The sequence below is a fragment of the Myripristis murdjan genome, chromosome 5, assembly GCF_902150065.1.
Source record: "Myripristis murdjan chromosome 5, fMyrMur1.1, whole genome shotgun sequence".
Lineage (NCBI taxonomy): Eukaryota > Metazoa > Chordata > Actinopteri > Holocentriformes > Holocentridae > Myripristis > Myripristis murdjan.
In genome coordinates, this window is record NC_043984.1 from 9,161,002 (window position 1) to 9,184,819 (window position 23,818).

Genomic DNA, 23,818 nt, shown 5'->3' on the forward strand with positions numbered 1-23,818 from the left:
AGGTTTTTAATAACCATAATTCACTAACTTTATCATTACCTGCAGAGAGTACGATTGAAGTACCCACTCACTGACACAATACACAAGTAGAGTGTGTGTGTGTGTGTGTGTGAGAGAGAGACAGAGAGAGAGAATGCAGGGGAATACTAAATGAAAGAGCACCAAATCTCTCTCTCTCTCTCTCTCTCTCTCTCTCTCTCTCTTGCTCTCTCTCTCTCTCTCTCTCTCAGTCTCCACCCACCCTCTTCTCTGACTTTAGAAAGATTATTAATAATGCCAAAGAGCTGCAGAATTCTGATGAGAGGACTGTGATTGAGACTGTCTTGTCTTTTTGGGTTGCAAAAGGGCAGCCATCCCACGCTGTATGCTAGGGCACACACACACACACACACACACACACACACGCACGCACACACACATGTGCACAAACCTCCTACACAGGTACACAAACCTCCCACCTATTATGTCAAATAAAATCCCGTTTTCAGTCCAGTCTTGTGAAATGAATCCCACTTTTACATGCTAGAAAGAAAAACAGACAGACAGACACACACACACACACACACACACACACACACACACACACACACACACACACACACACACACACACACATACACACATGCCTCACTCTAAAAGAGGCCATTTTCTGCTTCACTGAGCAATGCGTTTACATGCCTGTTTTTCTGTCACAGAGCATTTGTATCGTAAGTGTGTGTGTGTGTGTGTGTGTGTGTGTGTGTGTGTGTGTGTGTGTAGTGTATGTGGGTCATGTGTCCATATCACTCTCTGAAAGTGAAAGCTGTTGTCTGCTCTTCTTAAGCCCCTAATGGACTCCAAGAGGAGACTTCACTCTTCCCAATAGGGAGAATGGGTGTGTGTGTGTGTGTGTGTGTGTGTGTGTGTGTGTGTGTGTGTGTGTGTGTGAGAGAGAGAGAGAGAGACCCCTCCTAGTGTAATGTATTATTATTTGTTTATTTGTTTTTTTTGTTTTTTCAGTTTTGTCTTCAGAATCATCAACAAAAATTCACACATATTGAAACACACACACACACACACACACACACAGTTTGTCCTTGCTATGTTTGGCCAACACAAGGCCAACATCACAGCAGGAAAGGAAGGACAACGTGTTTTCTTTTTTCTCTAACAAAAAGAAAGTTCTCAAACCCAGCAGACACATGATGACGTGTTTCTGAAACATTGTTTCAGCAGACATCCCAAGTCATTCACTGGAAAATCTGCTGTTTGCTGTGGGTTGGATGGGATCAGGAATTCAACTGTCAGTTAAAGACTTTTTTCTGAAATCTTTGATACCTACAATTCTCAAGCTTGTATTTTTAAAGTCCCTGTTTAACCCTCTGAACAAAATTCACGTTGTTTGTTTCTTTTTTTAACTAATATTTTGTGAGTTCATTTATTTATTTATTTATTTATTTAGACCATTTTTTGTTTTATATTAAGTTCAGTTTTTACTAACTTTTGGGTAATTTTCTGTTTTGTTTTTTTTTTTAATTTTCTATTCATTTATTTTGTAATTTTCAGGTAGTTTTTTTCTGGATTTCTTTTTGCTAATCACCCTTTCACAATGTTTTTGAAAAAAAGCTAATAATTATTTCTGTATTTTAGACCAGTGGTTCTCAACTGTTTTGGTTTCAATGATGGATGCAGTGTCCGAGAACCTCCTCTGATCAGTTTTAGTCATACCATAACTGTCTATAGTGTAGATTAGCAGATTAACAGTGAAGAGTGAAACCTCTGAACAGAATGGTCATTCTTATACATTGTCTCATTGGGTTAATGTCCAGTCAATGAAATAATAGTTAAACTGAAATATTCCCTCTCAAGGACCCCACGGGCTCCATGGACCCCAAGCTGAGAAACACTGTTTTAGACCATGAAATTGAAGCTGAAAATACTGCCAAGTGTAGCTGCATTGTTCATTTTTATTTACTTACTTATTTCTGAAAACTGTGAAATTACATTTGTGTACACTTGCAAATTTGACTTCTGAAAAAGCAGACTTGTGTGTTATGTTATGGCCATAATGCCCTGAATGCCCCAAATGGTGGAGAGGCTGGCCTGTCACAAACTATAGCTGATTATCCTTTTATGAATATTCATATTACCGTTTCAACTTCTGCCTTCCCATGTGTCGCTATACCAGCTCTGGGCATGGGGCCGTATGTGCATGCATATTTCTGTGTGTTCATACCACAGTGTCTGACTGTGTTCATCTGTGTGTGTGTGTGTGTGTTGTGTGGGTGTGTTCAGGGCCTGGCGGAAGGACAGACAGCCCCCTGGGAAACAGCCAAGAAGGACGAGAACCGCAACAAGAATCGCTATGGCAACATCATCGCTTGTGAGTACTGCACTGGAATAGATACAGACTATTTCTGGACAACTAACACTTAAATATTAATGCAGTACTAGTTCTGTTGGGTTTGAGTTTGAGTTTAGTTTGGTGTCGTTTGGTTTAAGATGGAGGATTTCATTTTCAAAAGTTACAGGTGTGATTTGATTGGTGGCCGGGTCTGGCTTGGCTCAGAACATGTTGGAGTGGTTTGGTTGATGTTGCCTCGATTTGCAGGTCTCTGAGACATATACTTGATACAGCTTGGTTTGATGTGCTTTGGTTTGGTTTCCATCAGTTTCTGGCTAGTGAACAAATGGCATTATTTCCAACTTACATGTGCATGTCACACACCATCAGTCAACCTGTAACTTCAATGCTAAAGCCAGACAATTTCATTGTTATTCATCTTTGTGAAAGTTACAATTGACTGATAGACAGGAACCGTTCACTGTGGGCCTGGCAGGGAGACGTGACTCGCTGAGCCTCGGTCCAATCAGACTTTTAATTACACATGGCAGGGCAACAGGTGTATTGAGTACTGAAACCATCCTTCAAACAAGAGTCTAAACTAATGTTAGCTGAAAATTAACTTTTTGAAACTTGAGCAACTTGAACAAATTTACTTGATGTCTTTCAGAAACATGAGAGAAAAGGTAATTTGCAGTTTAGCAAGAAATGACTTTAAAAGTAACAAGAAACTAATTAAAGATGACAAGAAAATGACCAGAAAATTAGATTGGAAAAAATAATATAGATAGACAGATACATAGATAGATAAAAAAAATTATGACAAAAATCTGATATTACAAAAATGAAAAAAAAATGCAGGAAAACTATTTATTATTCCATATGAAAAATTATATTACAAGAAAATTGCCACAAATTTGCAAAAAAAACAAAATGTAAGAAATTTTAAGAAAATTGCCAAACAACCTCCCCCCTCCAAAATAAATGAAAAATAAAAAGAAATAAAGTGAATTTTGTTCACCAAGTGAAATAAAAGCCTTCCCATGCATCCTGGGTTTCAACGAGGTAATGTCAACAACATGTGGCAAGTCTCTTCATGATGAATTACTAGCTTGACCCGTGGAATGATTCAGTGACAGAAATTTAAACTAACACACTATGAACAAAATGGAATTGAACACTGGTAGGGTGACACATTTCTCTGTGAAATCTGTATCAGCTGAAGTGTTAAAAATGATTCTTAGCAGGTTTTTGTTGTAGTTGACCAGCCTGCGACAGACGAGCCAAAAAGTTAATTGTGGGCCTTAACCTCCCAGTGAAGGGCGGCGATGTCACAAGCTGTGCTGTCCCAACCTAGACCCACAGAAAAATCTTAGTTTGGAGGATATCAGCAGTCATTTTTCGTAGGTCTTTAAGTTCAAAACAGGAAACTAATGTGAAAAAAATCTCTCGTGTCTGTTTCTGTGCACGTGTGTAGTGTTCTGCTTATATACCGTGTGTATGTGTTTGTGTGTGTGCGTGTGTATATGTGTGCACACAGAGGTGTGGTGGTGTGTTGTACAAGGCAACCTCAGGCCTCTATTAGAGTAGAACAAGACAGGCAGATTGCTTGGCTGAAGGGGGCATTTGTGCTTTCATTTCATGGCCCAGGAGTTTGCCCGCACGTGTGTGTGTGTGTGTGTGTGTGTGTGTGTGTGTGTGTGTGTTGCATGCTTGCATGTATGATTCAGAAGAGCGTGTTTGTGTGCTTTCTTTTAACATTTTGCAAGTGTGTACGTGAGACTGTGTGTGTGTGTGTGTGTGTGTGTGTGTGTGTGTGTGTGTGTGTGTGTGCGCACGCATTTGTGCGTATGCACTCATCTCATTATAGGGGTTTAGATGTCAAGGCGAAGACACTGCACTAACCTGAAGGCTTTAAAATGAAACATTGTGCTGAAATGAAATAGCCTGTCAAGGACTTGATAGCCAACAGGAATTATGATAAATTTGCTATTAGTAAAAATCCTTTAATTACAAGAGCCGGGTAATGGAAACTGTCCATCTTGCTTGCTGTGATTGTGCAAAGGCTCATTTTCTTGGGAAAATGTTTTAAAACCCCCCGGGGAAATGACTTTGTGTGCTGTCTTTATTAGAACAAGAAAATGTGGTAAGACAGGCGGAGTGACCAGCTGTGGCTGAAGCTTTAAATATGGGTAAAAAGGTTCCTCCCTCCTTGTTCTTCAGTCAGATTGGACTTTAATTCCCCTTTTCAAACACAGATTTGCGCTCTGTGTTGGAGCCTGAGCTCCACCGTTGGAGAATAATCTCCTTCCCCCTCTCAGTTTTCAGAAGCACATGCACTTTTTGTCTTTCTCTCACAAACACCTACGCATGATGGCATTACTGTACTACCTTTATTGGCTGCTGTTTATTCCATAATCTTAACTCCACAGAACTTTAATGCAGCAAAATGGACATTGAACTGTTTGCCATGGTTATTTGGCTGGTACAGAATAAAATGTGATTACACTTATAGTGACGAGTCAGTCGGGCTGTAAAGTGTGTCACACTTGAGAACTGTGCAGATCTGCTGTGCAGTGTAACCTAAAAGCAGAAATTACTAAAAGAATTGTGAACATTTGAATTTGTGTTTACTGCTGTTTTAAAACAAAACTGAAATCTGACATTAGCAACAAGATATGAAAGTGTTTTCTAACTTTAAATGGTCAGACATCAGCTGAAATGCAAGACGCCTCTCCACTTCTTGGTTCCTCACTGCAAAACCTTTCACCCGTGACTTTCAGCGACTCACTTGAAGTCAGGAAGAAGGATTCTAACCCGGTAACATGACAACAACCACCCTGGTATGTTGATTTGAAAGGGAAAAGCTGCTCTACTCTTTTGAAGTTCTGTGTTTAACTCTCACCACTACATGCCTGACCTTCACCTTCACCCTGACCTGAAGGCAGACTAGTTTTATATTGATAGCTCATGTTAGCTATCATCGTTGACTCTCATTAGCAAGTCACTTGCCGTCAGTTTTTTCCGTCTTCTTGCGGACCTCAGTGTCGGTGGCAGTGGAGAAGAGAAGTTCCCAAACAGAAAGCACAGGAAACCTCCATAAGGAGGCTTTTTCATTCTCATGTGTACAGAGACATTTTTGAAGACGCTCTCATGTTGGCATTTTCCTCTAAAAACACAGAATAAATTTATGTTTTCAAGAATATCTGTGTAGCTGTGACCTACGATGTGCAGCTAATTCTAACTTTAACCCTAAAGCCAAACAGAGCGCTATCCTTCTTGGGGCATTCGGTCATCTTAAATATAGTTAGAAGTACAGATACACATGCTTTCTCAATTTTGAGAAGCCTTGTTGGAGTTGATGTTAACTCACTTCTCCTCCAGCTATCTGTCAAACACAAAAGCTTAATGCCACATTTGAAATCCCTTCAGCGCAGTGACTAAATGTTAATCTACCAACATCCTGTGGTCCTGTCTTATCTCCTCAACACGTCACCTCCTCTCAGCCCCTCTCACCTCCTCCGCACGGGTCTGCCCTCGTTCTCTTCACTCCCCTTTCCTCTTGTTGCCTCTCCCTGTCGTGCTGCTCATCCTCTTCACACCTTCCCATGTGTCCCTCCACTCTACGCTCCTCCATCTCACCTCCCTTTTTAATCTTGTCTCCTCTCCCTCATTCCCCCCTCTCTCTCTCCTCTCCATTTGTCTCCTTTTCTCTCCTCTCCTCTCCTCTCGCCTCCTCTCCTCTCATTCATCCCGTCTGATTACCTTTGACAGTTTATGGGTTGAGGCAAAGCGCAGCGAGTGTTTCCCATTTACAAGCATCTGTCTGCTTCTATTTCCTCCTCCCTCCACCTCCTCCTCTTTCTTCTTTGCTTTCCTCCCGCTTCTCCTTCTTCTTCTCCTCAGCCCTCAGTTCATAGAACAACCTTTCCATATGGTCATTTATAATTCAACAGAAGCATGCCTTCAAAATAAACAGATTTATTGGCAAGTATTTACATATGAGCAAAGAGGGGGGACAAGTGTGTGTGTGCATGTGTGTGTGTGTGTGTTTGTGCAGACACCCCTCTGTTTTTCGCAGAGTTTTATTAGCTCTGTGCCGTTTCTTGGTTGAAGTACACTGCCTTTTACATTCACAGACAAGGCATTTCATCATCGCTTTGCAATCACTGAATATCCACTTCAGAGAGATAATTTACTCATTTTGGGGAAAAAAAAAACAAAAAAAAAACGCTATTCCCCTAACCCTAAATGCTAACTGTTAGCCTCCTGCCACTGAGGTGGACTTCCCCCCCAGTTAACACTCTTAAAAATAACTGCCTTAATCTATGCAAATTGTTAAACAAAATTTGGAGTTTGATGATGTGTAGCAGCACTACCATCTTACACAACAGCTAGGGTATAAGTGAAATAACATCACATTTTTCAAATTCTGCCGTTTGCTTTTTTAGTGTATATATTCTCAGACATGCAACAGCAGACCTGGAGCTGATAGGGATTCAGAGTTTGATGTAACTGCACACGCAGCACTACATCTTGGTTCAGCATCAGGACTGTTTTGGCTCTTTAAAGCCCTGTGTTAAGATAACCACTAACTTCAACTGCTAGTCCACAGTAAGTTTTACTTTCATGCCAGCCAAATGTGGGTGTTGCATTCGTCAGTTGGCAGATGTTTCATTTTGGAACCATTTTCCTCCTAATTTTTGCCGTTGTGGAGAAGTTGACAGCTGCTGAAATGGAGTCGTGGGCTGCTGTGGAAACAATAGCGCAGAAGTTCTGGGGCTTTACTCAGAAGGGTTTCATTTAAAACACAGTACGCAGATGTAAATAGCAAGAATAAACTTCGCCTCTGAGATGCACCAAGGCGATTTTTCTTTTTTTTTTTCCTCCCAGAAACACTCTGTCCCGCACATTTTTGATGATGATTGATTCGTGCATTGATTTGCTCATAATATTTTTTCCTCCATGGGGATTCTGCTCAGTAAACCTCAGAAAAATCCAAGATGGCTTTATTGAATGGAATATATTTCTCTCATAGACCGGCAGTCTGTTGTTTTAATATCTTTAAGTCATTTAACTCCTGTGAGGCTTGGCTCTCTCCCACCTCCCCAAGCATATACTTAAAACACATACACTTTGTGCTTTCCCAAATATAGATGCACACTTTCTGTCCTACTTTTTACAGCATGCTTGCTCAACTGCTGCTGCACTTTTGCTCCATCCCCAAGAGGAACTGTTTGAAACCTCCCCCAAAACACACACTTCTGTTTTCAAAAGTTGAACAGAATAGCCTGGTAACTGAGAGCAGTGCAGATCAGAGTTGTAACACAAAACTGAATTTTGTGTGTTTGAGTGTTGGACTGTATAGTTACCTGGGTGTTTATGAGGTGAAATATCCTCATCAGCTTCTCTGCACTCCCCTCGCTGCTAATCTACAATACTGTATTTCTGTTTCTCCATTCACTTCCACAGCAAAACAGCCCCCAAAGTAACATTTAGCACATAAACAAACACAAAAAGCGCATTATTATAATATATAAAGCAATTTCTAGTACCCATTTTTCCTGTGTCTTTACAATTATTTATGAAATTACTATTAGGTCATTTTGTCCTGGTGCAGGACTACTATGTGTAAGTTTCCTACAGACACTACCTACCGAATCTACTTTCAAAACTTAATAAGACTTAAAAAAAAAAAAAAAAAAAAAAAAAAGAAAGAAAATAATAAATAAATAAATACATAAACACATAAATAAATACATAAATTTAAAAAAAAAAAATTTTTTACACTGGCCATACATAGTTTCAGAAGTTTAATGAGCTATGTTCAATAGGATGACTCATTTTGATGGAGTTTTGTTTATTTTGCTGATCCATTGCTCCTAAATTGAGTCCCAGGCAGCATTAAATAGATCTATAAAAAGATAGATAAAAAAAATGGCTTTTTAGAACACTTTTTCTCTCTCTTTCTCATTTTCTGTCTGTCTTGCTGTCTTTTTTCTTTCTTTTCTTTCCTTGACTTCCTTTATTTCCCATCAATCTCAATCTGTTTCACCTTCTATCTCTGTCTCTCTCTCTCTCTCTCTCTCACACACACACACACACACACACACACACACACACACACACACACACACACACACACACACACACACACACACAATCTCACTCACCCCAGAGCCCTCATTCCTCTCACTAATGTTTACTGGTGTTAAGGTGAGTGAGCGTTATTACACAGGCTGTCAGTCTTTGCCAGGCAGTGTTGTACCACACATACATACACACACAGACACACACTCACACACAATTACACACACGCATGCACACACTGCCAAGCATCACTGACATAATCAGAGTGCCCCCCACATACTGTTGTTTCTCATTACAGTGAGGGCTATGTGTTTGTTCATATGGTTGTGTGTGTATGTGAGAGAGCAAGAAAGAGAGAGAGAGAGAGACAGAGAGAGGGAGAGATTGTGTATTTGTGTTTGTGTGTAAAAAAGAAGGGGGAAAAGCAAGAAAAGGTGAAGCCATCTTGTACTTGCAAGCGTGTACATGTTTGTGGCTGTGAAAGAGACTAAGCAAGAAAGTGGAAGCACTATCTGTGTGTGTGTGTGTGTGTGTGTGTGTGTGTGTGTGTGTGTGTGTGTGTGTGAGAGTGTGTGTACAGTGTGTGACTAGACCTTCCTCTTATCATCTCTGCCATTAAGTCTCCACACGTCTGCAGAGCTGCTCTGAAGTCAGAACACCGAAAACTCCTCTGAAGAATTTGACCAGAGCACCACAACAAATACTAGCATTCCCCAAGCTGTCTCACACACTCACACACACACACAAACATGTACCAAAGCACACACAATGCATTCACATGCCGATGTAGTGATCATGACAGTTGTAGCAGGTAGAAGTGTCATGATACCTGATCTGTCTACAGAATATAAGAAGCATACATTCTTGTTAGGCTAAAACTAACAACAACAACAAACAGACAAACAAGCAGCTGATCGAGGCTGATCGATAATACCTCGGAAGCTTTACAAAATCTCCCCAAGTTTGGGTGGGAAAGCTAGAAATATAAACACAAACAAAAAGTCAGCTAAACTCACAGATCTATCAGAAAAGTTGAACATAAATTTAGAAATTAGGGGGATGACGCTAACGCGGCCAAAATCAACCCTCAGCACCATCTTGGGAACCCTGATGGTAAATAGGCCAGCCTCCGGGGCAAGCCACATCACTTGAGGTCAACCAATCTCTGCTGGAAAAAAATATAGTTAACCAACAACACACAGAGATATACTATAGAAAAAGAGAGGTCTCACTCTCCGCCAAACTCAGGTTACACAAAATACAACATAAATATGGCTGGCTGTAACACCTTGGTTGACAAAAAAAGACTTGAGAGTAAATTACTTTGTTTTTGCAGTGTAATGCATCACACACTAAAGATGCGCATTCCTATTTTTAAAATCAGTGTTACCGCATGTTATCAACATGTTACCCCGTGCTGATTTTGTAAAGATGCAGATGTAGATTACGTTCAGACAAGTCAGATATAAACATGCACACACACTGTCACACACACCTACTTCTTCAACTGTAATCATTGCAATTTCACGCCGATGTGCAGAAAATGAAAAGTGAGAGAGGAAAAAAAAGGAAAAAAGGAAGGAAGAAAGGGATTCTCAAGGAAAGACTAATTATGTTTGCACCCCCCCTCCCCATGCCTACCTTCAGATGATGAAATGCTCTCTGTGGCGGCTACCGGCAGGGGCAGAGGGGGGTGCAAAAATAATGGTGATAATGAGGATGATTTTTAACAACGGCAGTGGCAGCATTGATATTGCAGATGATGATTACAGTTAATCATTTTCCCTCTTCCTGTATATTTTGATGCTTATTTTTAGCAGTCATTATTTGTCATTGTACTCAGGTTGGGGAAGGAGAACATGATTTTAATGTATTTATTTTTGGAGGGCAGGGGTGATTAGGATTGTGGGTGATTATATTTCATCTTCCTAAAGCTTCAGGGGGCTGACAGTTTGATATTTGTCGATAGCTGCCGATAACAAGCTGTGATCATTAGCAGTGCGTGGTAATTGTTGTTGAATGAATTAGAATTAATGAGATGTGTTGGCTGGCTGTAGCCACAATAGAAGACTCCTTCCTGCAAGCTGGCTGTACTGTTCGAGTTGGGTTTTTTTTCCCTTCTTTTTGAAAAGTCAAGTTTTACTTTCTTTTTTGTCTTTGGAAAGTTGTTAGGAATGGTCTGGTAAGTGTAGTTAATTAGCTGCACAATCAGTTGACTTTATCTCCTCCTACACAAGTCCTTGCACAGCCTCCACACCACTCCGTCCCTTTTAAAGGAGGATTTCAGTATGTGTTTTTTGTTGGTTGTAGTTGTTGTTGTTTTCAGCAGTTAGTGTAATGGAATGATACTTCCATTTGGAAAAACAGTGCATCAGTAGACCATTTATTCTTATAGGCTAACTTCCTCTGCTGTGTCTGTAGCAGGTTGTTGGCGCTGCCATTTTCTTTGGGAACTAAAAGAACTAATTTAATATTAAATTACAAGCAAATTGCAATAATAGTAAAGCTTCCCAGACATTAAAAAAAAAAAGAAAGAAAATGACCATGTAATTGCCACAAAATTAGAAAGAAAAAAGATAAGGAAATTAAGAGAAAAAAAAGGAAAAATTGTAAAGATTACAACAAAATAAAAAAATAAAACTTAAAATACTCATCTGACAGTATTTCATTTATATTTTACCTTATAAATGGTCTGATGTCTATATAATTCTTTGATATCATGGATGAGCCTCTTTATTGTGAGTTTAGTCGATATAATCGCCTCAAAAGATTGTATTGCAGTTTGTTGCATGGTGGTTGGCTGAAGCCAGTTTTTTTCCAATCCTGAATCATTTCAAAAGATTTTGGTACCTATACCTATCAGTCAACACAGCAGAAGACTGCTGTTTCACTGCTTTCTAGGGTTTGAAACTTTGAGACATGTTGCACCTCTGGTCATACTCAATCAGTGAGGTCCTAGTAGCTACAGTGCCATCGACACTTGATGAAAAATGGCTGCTGTGACCTCACTGATCGGGTGTGGCCAGAAATGCGACATGCCTAAATTTTTGAACCCCTAGAGAGCAGTTCATCTGCCAATGATGGAGCAGGAGACTCCAATGACTAGAGAGTTTTTGCTCCAAAATGGAGATCTCAATAGCTAAATAATCAGCCCCCCACAGATATATTTGGGTTATATTTTATTTTACAGAGCAGTGAAAATGCTAACTCGCCTAATGGATTACTGTGTAAGAAAAGTGATGCAAAATGGCAAGGGAAAAACTGCGCTCGTGGCCACGGTGATAAAGTGAATACGATCATAATTCTGCCACAATTCCAGCATATCTCCCAATTTCACCTCTGTCTGGTTCTCCAGCGATCAGCATGTGTTTACTAATGAACACCTGCTGTCTTCCCAGCTGTCTCCGTCACTTGTGTCATTGCTTCGGGCATTGAGAGTTCGAAGAGGGTCCAACTAATGCCGAAAGTGAAACTTTAACTGACTGCTTTCTTGTTATCAGGGTTTTCCCTTGTTTCACCTGTGCATAAAAGTAATAATCCCTGCTCATCAACATTTTGCTTCCAAATAGCCTGACTGTGAAAGGAAACATATGGCTGTCTTGGCTGACAGAAAGTGTCTCTTTGATCGAAGTAGTCCATAATTCAAGTTTAAACCCTTTCCATATGTTTGTGCAGAGATCACCAATGAAATGAATATTCACTGGTTTTTGGAAGGGTATAGTCACACTAACGCTTTTTTTTTTTTTTTTTGGTCCAAACTAGGGTTGTAACAATTCATTCATTGTACCTATGAATTGATTAGCTAAAAGAAATTGATAGAATCCTGTCATCCTGTATAATGTGATTTGGGACAAACAGGACAAACAGAAGTTGCTGCACGAGCCCTGGTTCCTGTTGCACCAGGTGCTATGCTTTTTTTTAAGGATGCCAAGTCCTTTTTAAGAGTTCAGGCGTCATCTTGCTAAGACCCCCAGGGCAGCAAGTTCATGACTAACAAGACAAGACTGCTTTCTTTTTGAAGGGAGAGTCATTTACGTCTAAGGTTCTGACATACATACATTTACTTTACATATTTACTAGAAACGATAAATAGTTAACAACATGGGATGTTAAAAATTTCATTCAAATGACACCTTTACCACAGAAAAACTGAGTTTACTGAATCACAGTATATAGAACTGAATCATCCAAAAAGTAAAAATCGCTCTCAAATCAAATCACCAACTAGTGAATCATGAATCATATTGAAATGTTCTGAAGCCAAAAATTCCCACTCCTAGTCCAAACTATAGAGGTAAACAAATCTGACTAACTTTAGCATGATGTACCTGTCTGTACTCTTTGCTGTAATTTACACTCCCAGGTGTTCAGAAGATGAAGTCAACATCTGTCACGGGCATTGTCTACATTTGGTTTGAACATGCGTTTAGGTTGATCAGATCACAAGTGGACAGCACTACTTTAATGATCACAAAGATGCAATGTGATCTGATCACTCAAATCATTGCTGAGGTGGTCTGGGACGCATATGACCACTTATCATTTGTAGTGCGAATACAAATGTGTCCCAATGTGTGTCCAACAAGGACGCAGAGAACGAAGTGATGTAGGCAGTAATGGAATCCAGACACAATTGATCAGCTAAGACACCGTCCATGACACATGATAAAGACGGGTGTGAATGGTGATGTGTCTCACCTCTTCACCCAAAACAAATGTTCAAACCCAGTCTAAACAAGGTATTCTTCTTACCATAAACTGTTGCGTTCCTGTTGGTCGTCAACATTAGACTCAGATTAACTAAACTGAAGGAGTAAACGCTCCAGAGTTTGACTAAAGCACAACAAACACGTTTGGTGTGGACATGCCTTAAAGCTACTATAAAAGGAGAGTGCATAAAGAGTACTGATAACAATATTAAAGTAATAAAACCTGCTGTTTTGTTTCCAACTGACATACTACATTTTTCTGTTATGATATACTGATTTAGTTGTACTGTGTAACATTCTCAAGAGAATTGTCTGCTGTTCATCCTGTCTTCTCTCTCACTCTTTCATCTCTCTCCACTTCTTACAGCTCTCAAACAGCTGGAAACAGCTTCTTGAAGTGTATGTGTGTGTGTTTGTGTGTGTGTGTGTGTGTGTGTGTGTGTGTATGCTTGTGTGAGTGTATGTCTGTGTGTGTATCTGTGAGAAAAAGAGAGTGGACAGCATTTTGAGTTGTTTGACACATCAGCCGCAGGGAGCTTGGGTCTTAATAGGCTATTACACACTGTAATACCCTCCAACACACATGTACACACACACGCACGCGCGCACACACACACACACACACACACACACACACACACACACACACACACACACACACACACATGCACGCGCACACACACACGCACGCACGCACGCATGCACGCGCGCGCGAGCGCAAACACACTAACTCATGCACTCACAAGTAGCACCACATAAACACACATGCATACACATTACCATTTTTATGGTCACTGAAACACTACTTTAACACATGAAAAGACACACACACACATACACAGACACACACACACACACACGCACACACACATACACAGACACACACACACACACACACACACACACAAACACAGGCACACACACTACCACACAGATTTGGACGCAACCCTTTCAGCACACATCCAAAAAAGGTTCCTCAACATATGAACATATGTGCATGGGGAAGTGAACAAAAGCACTTAAACACACTTACACACCCGCACACACATACACACACTCAATCACACACGCTATTAAATTCCCTAATGCCTTGAGCCCGGCTGACAGCAGAGTGTATGCCATGAGTGAGTTGAGCTCCACAGGGAGTTAACTGATTAAGTATATCTGTGACAGACACAATCCCCGCTTAGTGGCTACCAAAAGAGGAAGCAAGAAGAGGAGGAGGAGGACAGAGGAGTAAAACATCTTGTTCAGCAGTTTCAACTTGCTACTACCATCCGTTTTTTCTTTTTTTTCCAAATAGCAGCTCCATATGTTTGTGTGGGTGTCAAAGCAAACAACGCATTATTTCAACAGTGTGGTAGTGATTAGCACATCACGTTAAGGTTTGTGTTTTTCAACCTTTCCTCCATATTATGTTTTCTGAAATGTAATTATTAATATGCACTCACTGGTCGTCTCTAAGTTCACCCAAATCCGCCTGCATTAACAACCCACCCGACATCAATGATCTGAGATGATGCAAATGTCAGTAAAAGGCAAATGTGCATCTGTATGACAATGCTCAGAGGGATCAAGTATAGAGAAAAATTCGCTAATCTAGCAACAAGTATTCTTCTGTGTTGTTATTATATTAAAATTTTGAGCCCATAACAATGATTCATTATATTGTTTTGCAGACCCATAACTGCTAAGACCTGTGGTGGGACCGGCAGGTTCATGTGTTAGTGTGTGCATCACGAGCAATTATCACTAAATACTTATCAGCTGCCTGCTAGCATTCCCACAATCCCTTTCTTCATGCTAAGAGTGGCTTACAAACAAATCAGGCAGCAATGGCATGCTTCCCAAAGGGCAGCAACATTACAAGCCTGTAATTGTAAGGAGGCAAAGTGTCAGAGCCACAGTTTTTGGTCGTAGAATGCTCCCGGTTGTGGAGTGTATGGGTTTGTGTAGGAGAAGAACACTAGAACACGTCCCTATCAGTGTGTTTCCAAGCGTCGTAGAGGTCAATAAAGGTCCTGGATTACTTAATGCTATGTCACAATGTGCCTCATTGGTGAATAAGGCAAACGTCTGTCTCCTGTCTGCCGCCAGATGATCCAATCATCTGGCCTTATCATGCATCTCAAATGTGTCCACAGTGACCACTGGTGATCAGATTTTGTGACTACAAACAACCCTCGAGACTTTGCTTGACCCTCGGCTCCAGACCCTTGGTGCATATCAGCAAAGCTCTCTAACTTGATGGGATGCAAAACAAGTTTGGCACAGCACAGATTTATTCCTCATTGCCAGAGCCGCCCCCAAAAACCATTGCTGTTTAGAGTTCGTATTGCTGTGTGCAGAAGTGGTACATGTAACAAATTAGTATATGTGAGTCTTATGTTTGGTTTGGATACATGAAGTCTAAACCCTGATCATGGCCTTTTAAAAAGGCCAGAAAGTAGCTAGCACTAACTGTTAGTGTTTTTCTGTTTGTGCTGCTGCAGTCATTAGGTGGTGCTGGTAGGAGGCTGCTGTTCATTTCAGTATTTCTGCAGCTGCTGGGTACAGGCTTCCAGTACATACAGTCTGGTCTGATGTCTGCAAATTACAGCTCTCTGCAGCATTTGGCTGCCCCAGCGAATCACACCAAGATAAAAACAGGGAAGTCTATTTTGTTTGGCCCTCTCTGGCCCCCTGAAGTTAACAAGTTCTCCCCAACAAAACTTTTACAGCGGCTGCCGGGGTAATGACAAGACTTAGAAGAGATGGGGAGAAAAAGAGAGAACTAGAGAAAATGGAAGCAAACTAAAAGCTGAGAGTAGAGGACGGGGATGGCAGGTGGGGAGGGGAGTTCCGAGGCTAGAAAGAGAGAGAGAGCTCAGCAGAGGAGTGGAGCTCATTAATGAGTAATGGGTTCGCGACCCTCTGCTCTTGGACACCACAGCTTCTGATGACTTTGTTGTTACTCCAATGCAGCAGGCACTGACGCATGCAGGCATTTGTGTGTGTGTGCTGAAGCATGTGTGACTTGACTTGATGTGTTGCATATGTTTTTGAGCTAAAATAAAATGTATGTGTGTATTTTTGTATTACTGTACTTGGTCTGATTCCTCAAAACCCCCGTACACATGCACCCCCCAAATAATCAGGCTTCCCCCTCATCCCTCTCATGTGTGTTACAGCGTTGCTTCAGCTGACTCACAGCCAGAGGAGAGCCAGCCTCTTGTGGGGATTTCCCCAGTGGGTGCGACAGATGTGTTTTTCCGTTTATTTATATTTTTAACAGATGTAACATTGACATAAAATTATTAAGCATTATTCAATTAATGTAGAACGGAGGGTTTTTACTCTCCTGGGCGGTGTACAGTGTGTATTTACTGTGTTTATCCTGTCAGTTTCCTTATCTGCTCTCTCCCCTCGCACATGCGCCTACCTAAAAAGCCATTTATAAATTGGCGTAAGGCTATACACAGTACAGTAATTCTCCTGGTTTCTCCAGGTGAAATCTAGCTGCCTAATTTCTCTGAATCCATTGCCTTGATTATGGAAACTGGCCGCCTTGTTTACCTTTCATTTGAGAAATCAAAATCAGAAAGATGAGGGATTTCCTCAAGAGTGGCCAAAAGATATTTTGCTTCTCCTCACTATTTTAAAGCACTAGTCCAGGGTTATGACTGGTTCAGAAGAAGGATTAGGTTTTAGGACTTGGGATTAGCCTTAAAGTCAGAATTAAGATGAGGTTAAAGTTAGGGTGAAGATTTTTTGATAAGCGAACTATAATAAGGAAGTTCGGTTAGGTTTGGGTTTAGATTTGGTTTAAGGTTAGACCTAAGTGTCAGGTCATGAATGTTGCAAGTGAAAGTCATCACAAACACAGTCTCACAAATCTGTGTGTGTGTGTGTGTGTGTGTGTGTGTGTGTGTGTGTGTGTGTGTGTTGGAGTATGGGTGGAATATGACACCAAAAGCTTGCTTTGGCTTTTTTTCATCTTGACGCACATAGACACACATAGACTCCATTGCAACAATCTTCAACTGTCTTTTTCTCTCTTGGTACACACACACACACTCACTCACACACACATGCACACGCATACTGTCAACCCCTTCAAACCCCGTGGCCTATGTCCAGATCTGCAGTGTTTCTCAGCCAGCGCCTCCTGCCATCTCAGCCCAATTAGACGCTCCCCTCCCTGGGCAGAGAGGAGAGAAAAGGGCCCCTCCCTCCAGCCCCATATCTGTGGTTCTCATGTTATGACAGCCACTGACACTAGCCCTGTGTAATTACTACTGTCTGAAACAGAGAAAGAAGTGTGGAGAGAGAGAGGGAAAGAGGGAGAGGCAATGAGAGGAGACACAAGGGAGGGAAGAAAAGAAGTGAGGAGAGAGAAGCTGACAGAGCTGGTGGGAGAAAGTGGACATGCGAATGAGGAGAAAAAGAAAGGGAGGTAGAGATATAGAGAAGGGGAGAGTGAAAGAAGAAAAAAGTTGGGGTAACAGGAAGAAAATATGGAGAGAGAGAAGGGTAGAAGGCAAGCAGAACTACTCTTTGTGTGCTTGTTTGTGCAGTGTGTGTGTGTGTGTGTGTGTGTGTGTGTGTGTGTGTGTGTGTGTGTGAATGAGAGTGATCTGATAGCTGATGACAATAGTGTGTATTATTAGAGTGGAGTCATGCTGCCATCACTGTTGCACCTAGCAGGTGCCAGACAATTGCTCCAATACAGGTCCTACAATTAATTGATGAAGGTGACTCTATAATTCAGGTATGGGATTCTTAAATTATTACAAGCTAGATTTGAGAATTTCTACTCTCTGGATTCCAGGACAAATAAGACTGCCTTGAAGGTGATTTTAAATGGTTAATGTACAAAACTTTGTCTGTGTAGAAGTGTGAACTCTGATGGTGTTGACCTGTTTAAACACAGTGTATAAACACTGGAACAGTGCTGAGGAACCATACCAGTGATTTTTGCATAGTTAGATGAACATAAAATGTATATAACATTAACATTTAACATTTCTGTGAAACCTTTTCCAAAGCAAGCAGATGTATTTAAGAATTTCCTACCTTTTATCAAGCCTTTAATTTCCATTCATTGTACTACGATATAAAAATTAATTTTCCGAAAATTCAAACTTTCTTCACACCAGTATTCCATCACCGTTATAAAGTCAACGTGATTGCTGGCATGCCCCCTCAGTGAGCAAATAATAGGTTACAGTTGAAAGCATGAGTCAGGTGAAAGCCACATGTAAGCAACGAGACTGCTTCTGAGATAGTGCCTTGTCTTGCTGACAAGTTAATTGATGATTTCAAAAGAAACTGCCTCGCTGTCCATGATTCAGTCGCTCCCAGAGAGAGAGAAAGGATTCAGCCGTGCCCAGTGAGCATGCACAATTAATCAGGAGACAGTGCAGAAAAGCAGAGTGCATATGGAAGACAAATAAACTACAAATATCTCCTGCACAGTCCCAAATAAATAAATAACAAATTCTGATCATTCTGGTCACTGTAAAAAATTCCCGCAACTTCAGGTTACTATTTCATGTCACTGCCTCTGTCGCCAACCCGCCGCCCTCCTCACCAACACACTCCTGCTATAACAATCAAACAATCACACAAAACATGGAGGATGTGTGGCTCCAGATTTCCCCTGCTGGCCATGCTGTCGCGGTCTTCCCTGAGCACTCTGCTGAGCTGTGCTGTTGCCAGCCTATTATTGTGTTGAGTTTGGAAGAAATACTTTCTCACATGAGTACACCCTCTTGTCCTCTTGATGTCATTCCTGCAAAGTTTCTAAAAGAGCTCTTTGTTTCAGTCAGGCCTACTGTCTGTTGTTCGTAGTTCACTGTCATCTGGCTCTTGCCCTACCAGGCCTCAGAAGTATACAAGTATACAAAGGAGACTCAGTTACTCAACTGACAATCGTCGTGGTAACATCCCCTGTTCAAGGTTGGCCTCCACACGGTCCAGCAAGAAATGATTGTTGACATGACACCAGACCTATGAGAGACTTAATATCATCTTTAAAAGACAGTTCACCCATTTTCAAAAATTTTATATTGCCTCACTTCCCCCCTAGCTGTTGTGCTGGAGGACAAAAACAATAACTTTCTCAGGAGTAAAAGATACAGTAGCTGTCAAGAAATTTTGTGGCTTGTTTCTTCTTTTGCTCCGCTCCCCTCTATCACACACACTTCACGTCCCTTTCAGGCGCCTGCCAGCCACCTGCGCCGAGAGCTTAGCCTGCATGAGAAAATAGTTCTAACACTGATAAGCTGATAATGATATATAGATTTTTTTCAAACATTACACCATTTCAGACAGTAAAAAAAACCTGCTGCACATCATCAAACTCAAACATTATTTATTTAATAATTTGAGTGGATTAACTTAGTTATTTTTAAGATTGTTAGCTGGGGGGAAGTCCACCTCAGTGGCAGGAGGCTAACAGTTAGCATTTGGAGCATCCAGCCAGTATCCAGCACTCAGTAACACTGAGGGGAAGATAGCAGTACTACTGTCCTACAGAACAGCAGGTGAGATCAAGACTATGTGCCTGCTTCAAGCTAGGTTCCACCCTGTTGTAACATTGCATCAGTCAGTAAAGCCCGTTGCATTTGCATTTCAGTCACTTTACATTATGACAGAGACTCCCTCTCACACCGTCCCTCCCCCTGCTTGTCCTTTTTCTTTAAAATCCCCCATTTTTGCCATTCCTCTTCCTCCCACTTTCTCTGTTTCATGTTGTCATCCCTCCTTCCCCAGTCTATTTCTTCTCTACTTCCTTTCATCTGACTGGCTTCGTTCTCATTTACCCCCTTTTGTCTTTCACGTCTCCCACCCCCTTTCTCCTCTCCTCCTCTTGCCAGTCCCCATCTACCTCTCTTGCCCCTCTTCCTTTCATCTTTGCTCTCCACTAAGCCCTTTCCCCCTCTTCTCTTTCTCCCCCTTCACGTCCTCTTCTTGCCTCCCTGCTCTTTCATCCCTCCTTCCTTTGTTTTGCTTAGTGGACCTTAACAGACACTTGGCAGTGCACTTGGCAGTTTCCAAACTGTTGAGCAGTTTAGTGGTATGTAGCTTATGCTTACACAAATTGATATTATAATAATACTAATTTTGCTAAGACAATGAATCTTTGTTCTGTTAAGCTGAACGAAATATTTGTAAAAGGGATTGTTTAGTGTCTTTTATTTAACAGCACCTTCTTCTATACTGCCATGGACCAAAACTTCTGTAGGCATGAGGATAATGAGGATGATAATAATAATAATGATGATAATAATAATAATAATAATAATAATAATAATGTTACATGGTCATGCATATGTCGGGGAGACTCAAGATCTCTTCAGATCAAGAAGAAAAAGACTCAGAGAGAGAGAGAAAATAGAGTTCCTCATACTTCAAATGATGTGACTGTGTCATGTCCTCCTCACTTGCAATTACCTGCTGTTGCCATGTTACGAGCAAATAAAATGACTGCCTGCCATTACCCATAATCACCTCACGTGTGGCTTAATACTATGGATAGCTATTAGAGCACAGAACAAAATAATTGGCATTAGAAGAAAAAAAAATCCCTGATTTAGCCTTGGTGACATGCACTTTGAGGATGACTCAAACCATTGAGTCAGTGGTTTGAGTGAATGTTCCAAATGCTAGCCATTAGCCTCCTGCCATTGAGGTGGACTTCCCCCCAGCTAACACACTAAAAATAGCTGCTTTAATCCACCTTTCTAAAAGTACATGCCACTTTAATTCAGTTGTTTGATATCTCATTTTATAATCAAGCGCTTGTGTTGCAACTGTGAGGCTGAAAGCCCTGCCCAAGTAGCAAACTGCTAAAATCAATATTATCTTTTACAAGGCTTCTTGAAGCACATTTTTTGAGTAATGATTTTATGTACTTGGTTTCACTTTCACTTGTATTTAGTATTAAGGTATTAAATATATTAAAGTATTAAATAGGTGCTTATGAGAAACGCAGGTCATGGTTGATTTTTTGTTATGGAACTGCTGAAAATCTGTTCCAAGAGGGACTCTTTCCAAAAGTGAAAAAAGAAAAAAAAAAAAAAAATGTAGTGCTGTGAGTGCTAAAAACATCGATGCAAGGAACAAGCAACAGTGTGGCCTTTCTATTTAAAATCATGTGGAGAAAGAAACCAGTATACTAAAGAGAGGTTTCTAGTGGACATGCAGCTTCAGGCCACGCTCAAACTGTTCTGATTTTCCCAAATTGCTGGCGCCTTTTGGGCATAAACGTCAGTTGGGAGCAATGTACTGGCCTTTTTTTAGAGAAAGTTGAGCGCTTTGTGAAATCGTCATTTTTACGGCAGTTCTTTTTTTGAGCCAACTAATGACAGGGCAGAAGAGCTAGGGTTTCATACTACAGCACACAGGCAACTGACAGTTTACAACAACAGTAAATACAATAAAACGGGGCAGAGTCAGGAGAGGAAAGTTTGTGGTTGTTACTCTGATGATAAGACATTGGCTGTGTAATGGAGTTTCTGCTAAGTATTTGACAGTGGACAAAAGAACTGCTCTCCCAATAGTTTTGTTTCAAATCAGCACACAACGCAGTGGATGCAGCCCTTTTTGTATTGTGAGAATGTGCTTCAGTTCTTCTGTAATTTTGTAAATCTGTATAGTGCTGCACAAACACTATATTATTGATTAGTTTATTGGTGCTATGATCTATCACAGGTTACTGTAACTCCACCTTGAGGAACTAAACTGGACCATCCTGAGGCCAGCTGGACTGGATACAATAGATATCAATAATATAAATGATTTGGCTAAACCAATCCACACCAAACCAAACAGAGTCTAACCATACATGTGTTTCTCTATAGAGGTCAAAAGTGGGCATGTCATCACTTGCTAGCTGGAGGTTTTGGAAGTAAGGTTCCAATAAGAAATTACGCTGGGCTTCAGACACAGCCATGACTTGAACCATAACTCGAAATTTGTTATGTTACAAAAGTGGGTCATCCAACGTGATTTGAGCATAAATCAAACCAAGACACATTTCCCTTTGTGCACTTTAAGGGTTCAGGCGGTGTGTAGGCTACCTACCTGGACATCTGACCCTCAAAACAACTAAATTCCTCCACATGACCTAGCTTGTGATGATTTTTACCCCTCTGGGAACTTCTCCTGTCACTAATGCACACCATAGTTAGAAGGTGAATTGGCAAAAAGTTCAGTTGTGCAGCAAAGTTTGACAGCAGGAATCTTAAATATCGAGGGTTTTGTAGAGATTTGTAGTCTTTCGACCTTCACTGTGCTAGCATAGCGACAAAAACATTACCATTTGAGACAGATCTGAACAACAATATTTATTATAAGATGGCATCACAATACATAATCCAGGAGTCGATGGCAAACCACAAATCTTGAGAAACAGTTTAAAAGTGAGTTTAAAAACATGAAACATCAAACATCAGTGGCAATAGGACTGGACATTCACTTCCAAAAGCAATGTGATATATAAACTTTCCTATGCTATTCTCAGTCAAATATCTGAAAATTGAACTTTTGGTGTTGGGTTGTGTATTCACCTGGGCATTATCAGTCCACATGGTCGTGAAATATCCTCATTAGTTGCTCTGTGCTCCCCTGGGCTGCTAATCCACACACTTAGCTCCCAAACATAACATTCTTAGAACATAAACAGATACCAACAAGGCAGATTATACCCACATAAAAAAACAACTCCTGGTACCCTTTATCTCTCAGTCCTATCATTTTTTTTTTTCTTTTAGCACAAGGCTACCATGCAGAAGTATCTGCAGACGCTACCTGCCGGATCTACTTTACTATTCAAATAGGACATGTGGTGTTTAATAGGTATTTAATTTCTTGAAAAAAAAGATACTGGTACATGTTGTTTTTTATACTGGCTTTAACTGGCTATAATCTGCCTTGTTGGCTTTTGCTTATGCGGTAAAAGTGTTATTTTGGGAGCTGTTCTGCCACGCTCTCGAAATGAACATAGAGACGGAAATACAGTATTGTGGATTAGTAACCCAGGGGAGCACGGAGCAGCTAATGAGGAGATTTCACCAGCATGAGGACTCATATCACACACCCAGGGAACCATACAACCCAACACTCCACCAAAGTTTAATCCTGTTTTAACCTTGGTGGTTTGCCAGTTAGTTAGTTTGTCAGTCAGTCAGTCAGTGGGTCCAATCTATGTGGAAATGGATCTCCAGGCTTGGTATCTCTGAGTTATGGCTGTGATTACCTAGGTAGCTAGTTCATTATAGTCAGTCAGGTGCTTCAATCTGTGGGTAAATGTAACTTTAGGCCTGTTGTATTGCTGTGCTATCTGACCCCACAGACGATCACACCAGAGTCAGACTGCAGCTGCTGGACGGAGACCCCCACTCTGACTACATCAATGCCAACTACATCGACGTGAGTACACACACACTCACACACACACACATAGGGCCCTATCTTGCGCCAGACTCCCTAAACCCGCTATTTGTGGCTTTAGTATTTAGGAAGAGGCGTTCCCCCGTAAAAGTTGTGCACCTTCCGCTATCCGCAAAACACCTGCGCTACCCGCTATATTATGCATAGGTGTGTTTTGGGCGTTACGCCAGTTAAACCAATCAGTGTGCCAGGTGCCATTGCCTTTAAGGGCAGGATGCGCTATCCGAAATCCTAAATTCTAAACCCGCGATGGAGAGAG

At 41.0% G+C, this 23,818-nt stretch overlaps 1 protein-coding gene across 29 annotated transcripts in view; it reads left to right on the plus strand.

Moving 5' to 3' along the window:
* The window catches only part of ptprt (protein tyrosine phosphatase receptor type T), a 490,886-nt gene that overhangs the window by 422,757 nt on the left and 44,311 nt on the right, over nt 1-23,818 (plus strand). For 26 of the 29 annotated variants that reach the window (XM_030051856.1, XM_030051857.1, XM_030051859.1 and 23 more), the window contains 2 exons: nt 2,275-2,362; nt 23,453-23,538. In XM_030051856.1, coding sequence (XP_029907716.1) covers nt 2,275-2,362; nt 23,453-23,538 — 174 coding nt within the window. The remainder of the gene's footprint in view (nt 1-2,274; nt 2,363-23,452; nt 23,539-23,818) is intronic. The other 3 variants (XM_030051846.1, XM_030051871.1, XM_030051872.1) reach the window with 1 other exon arrangement.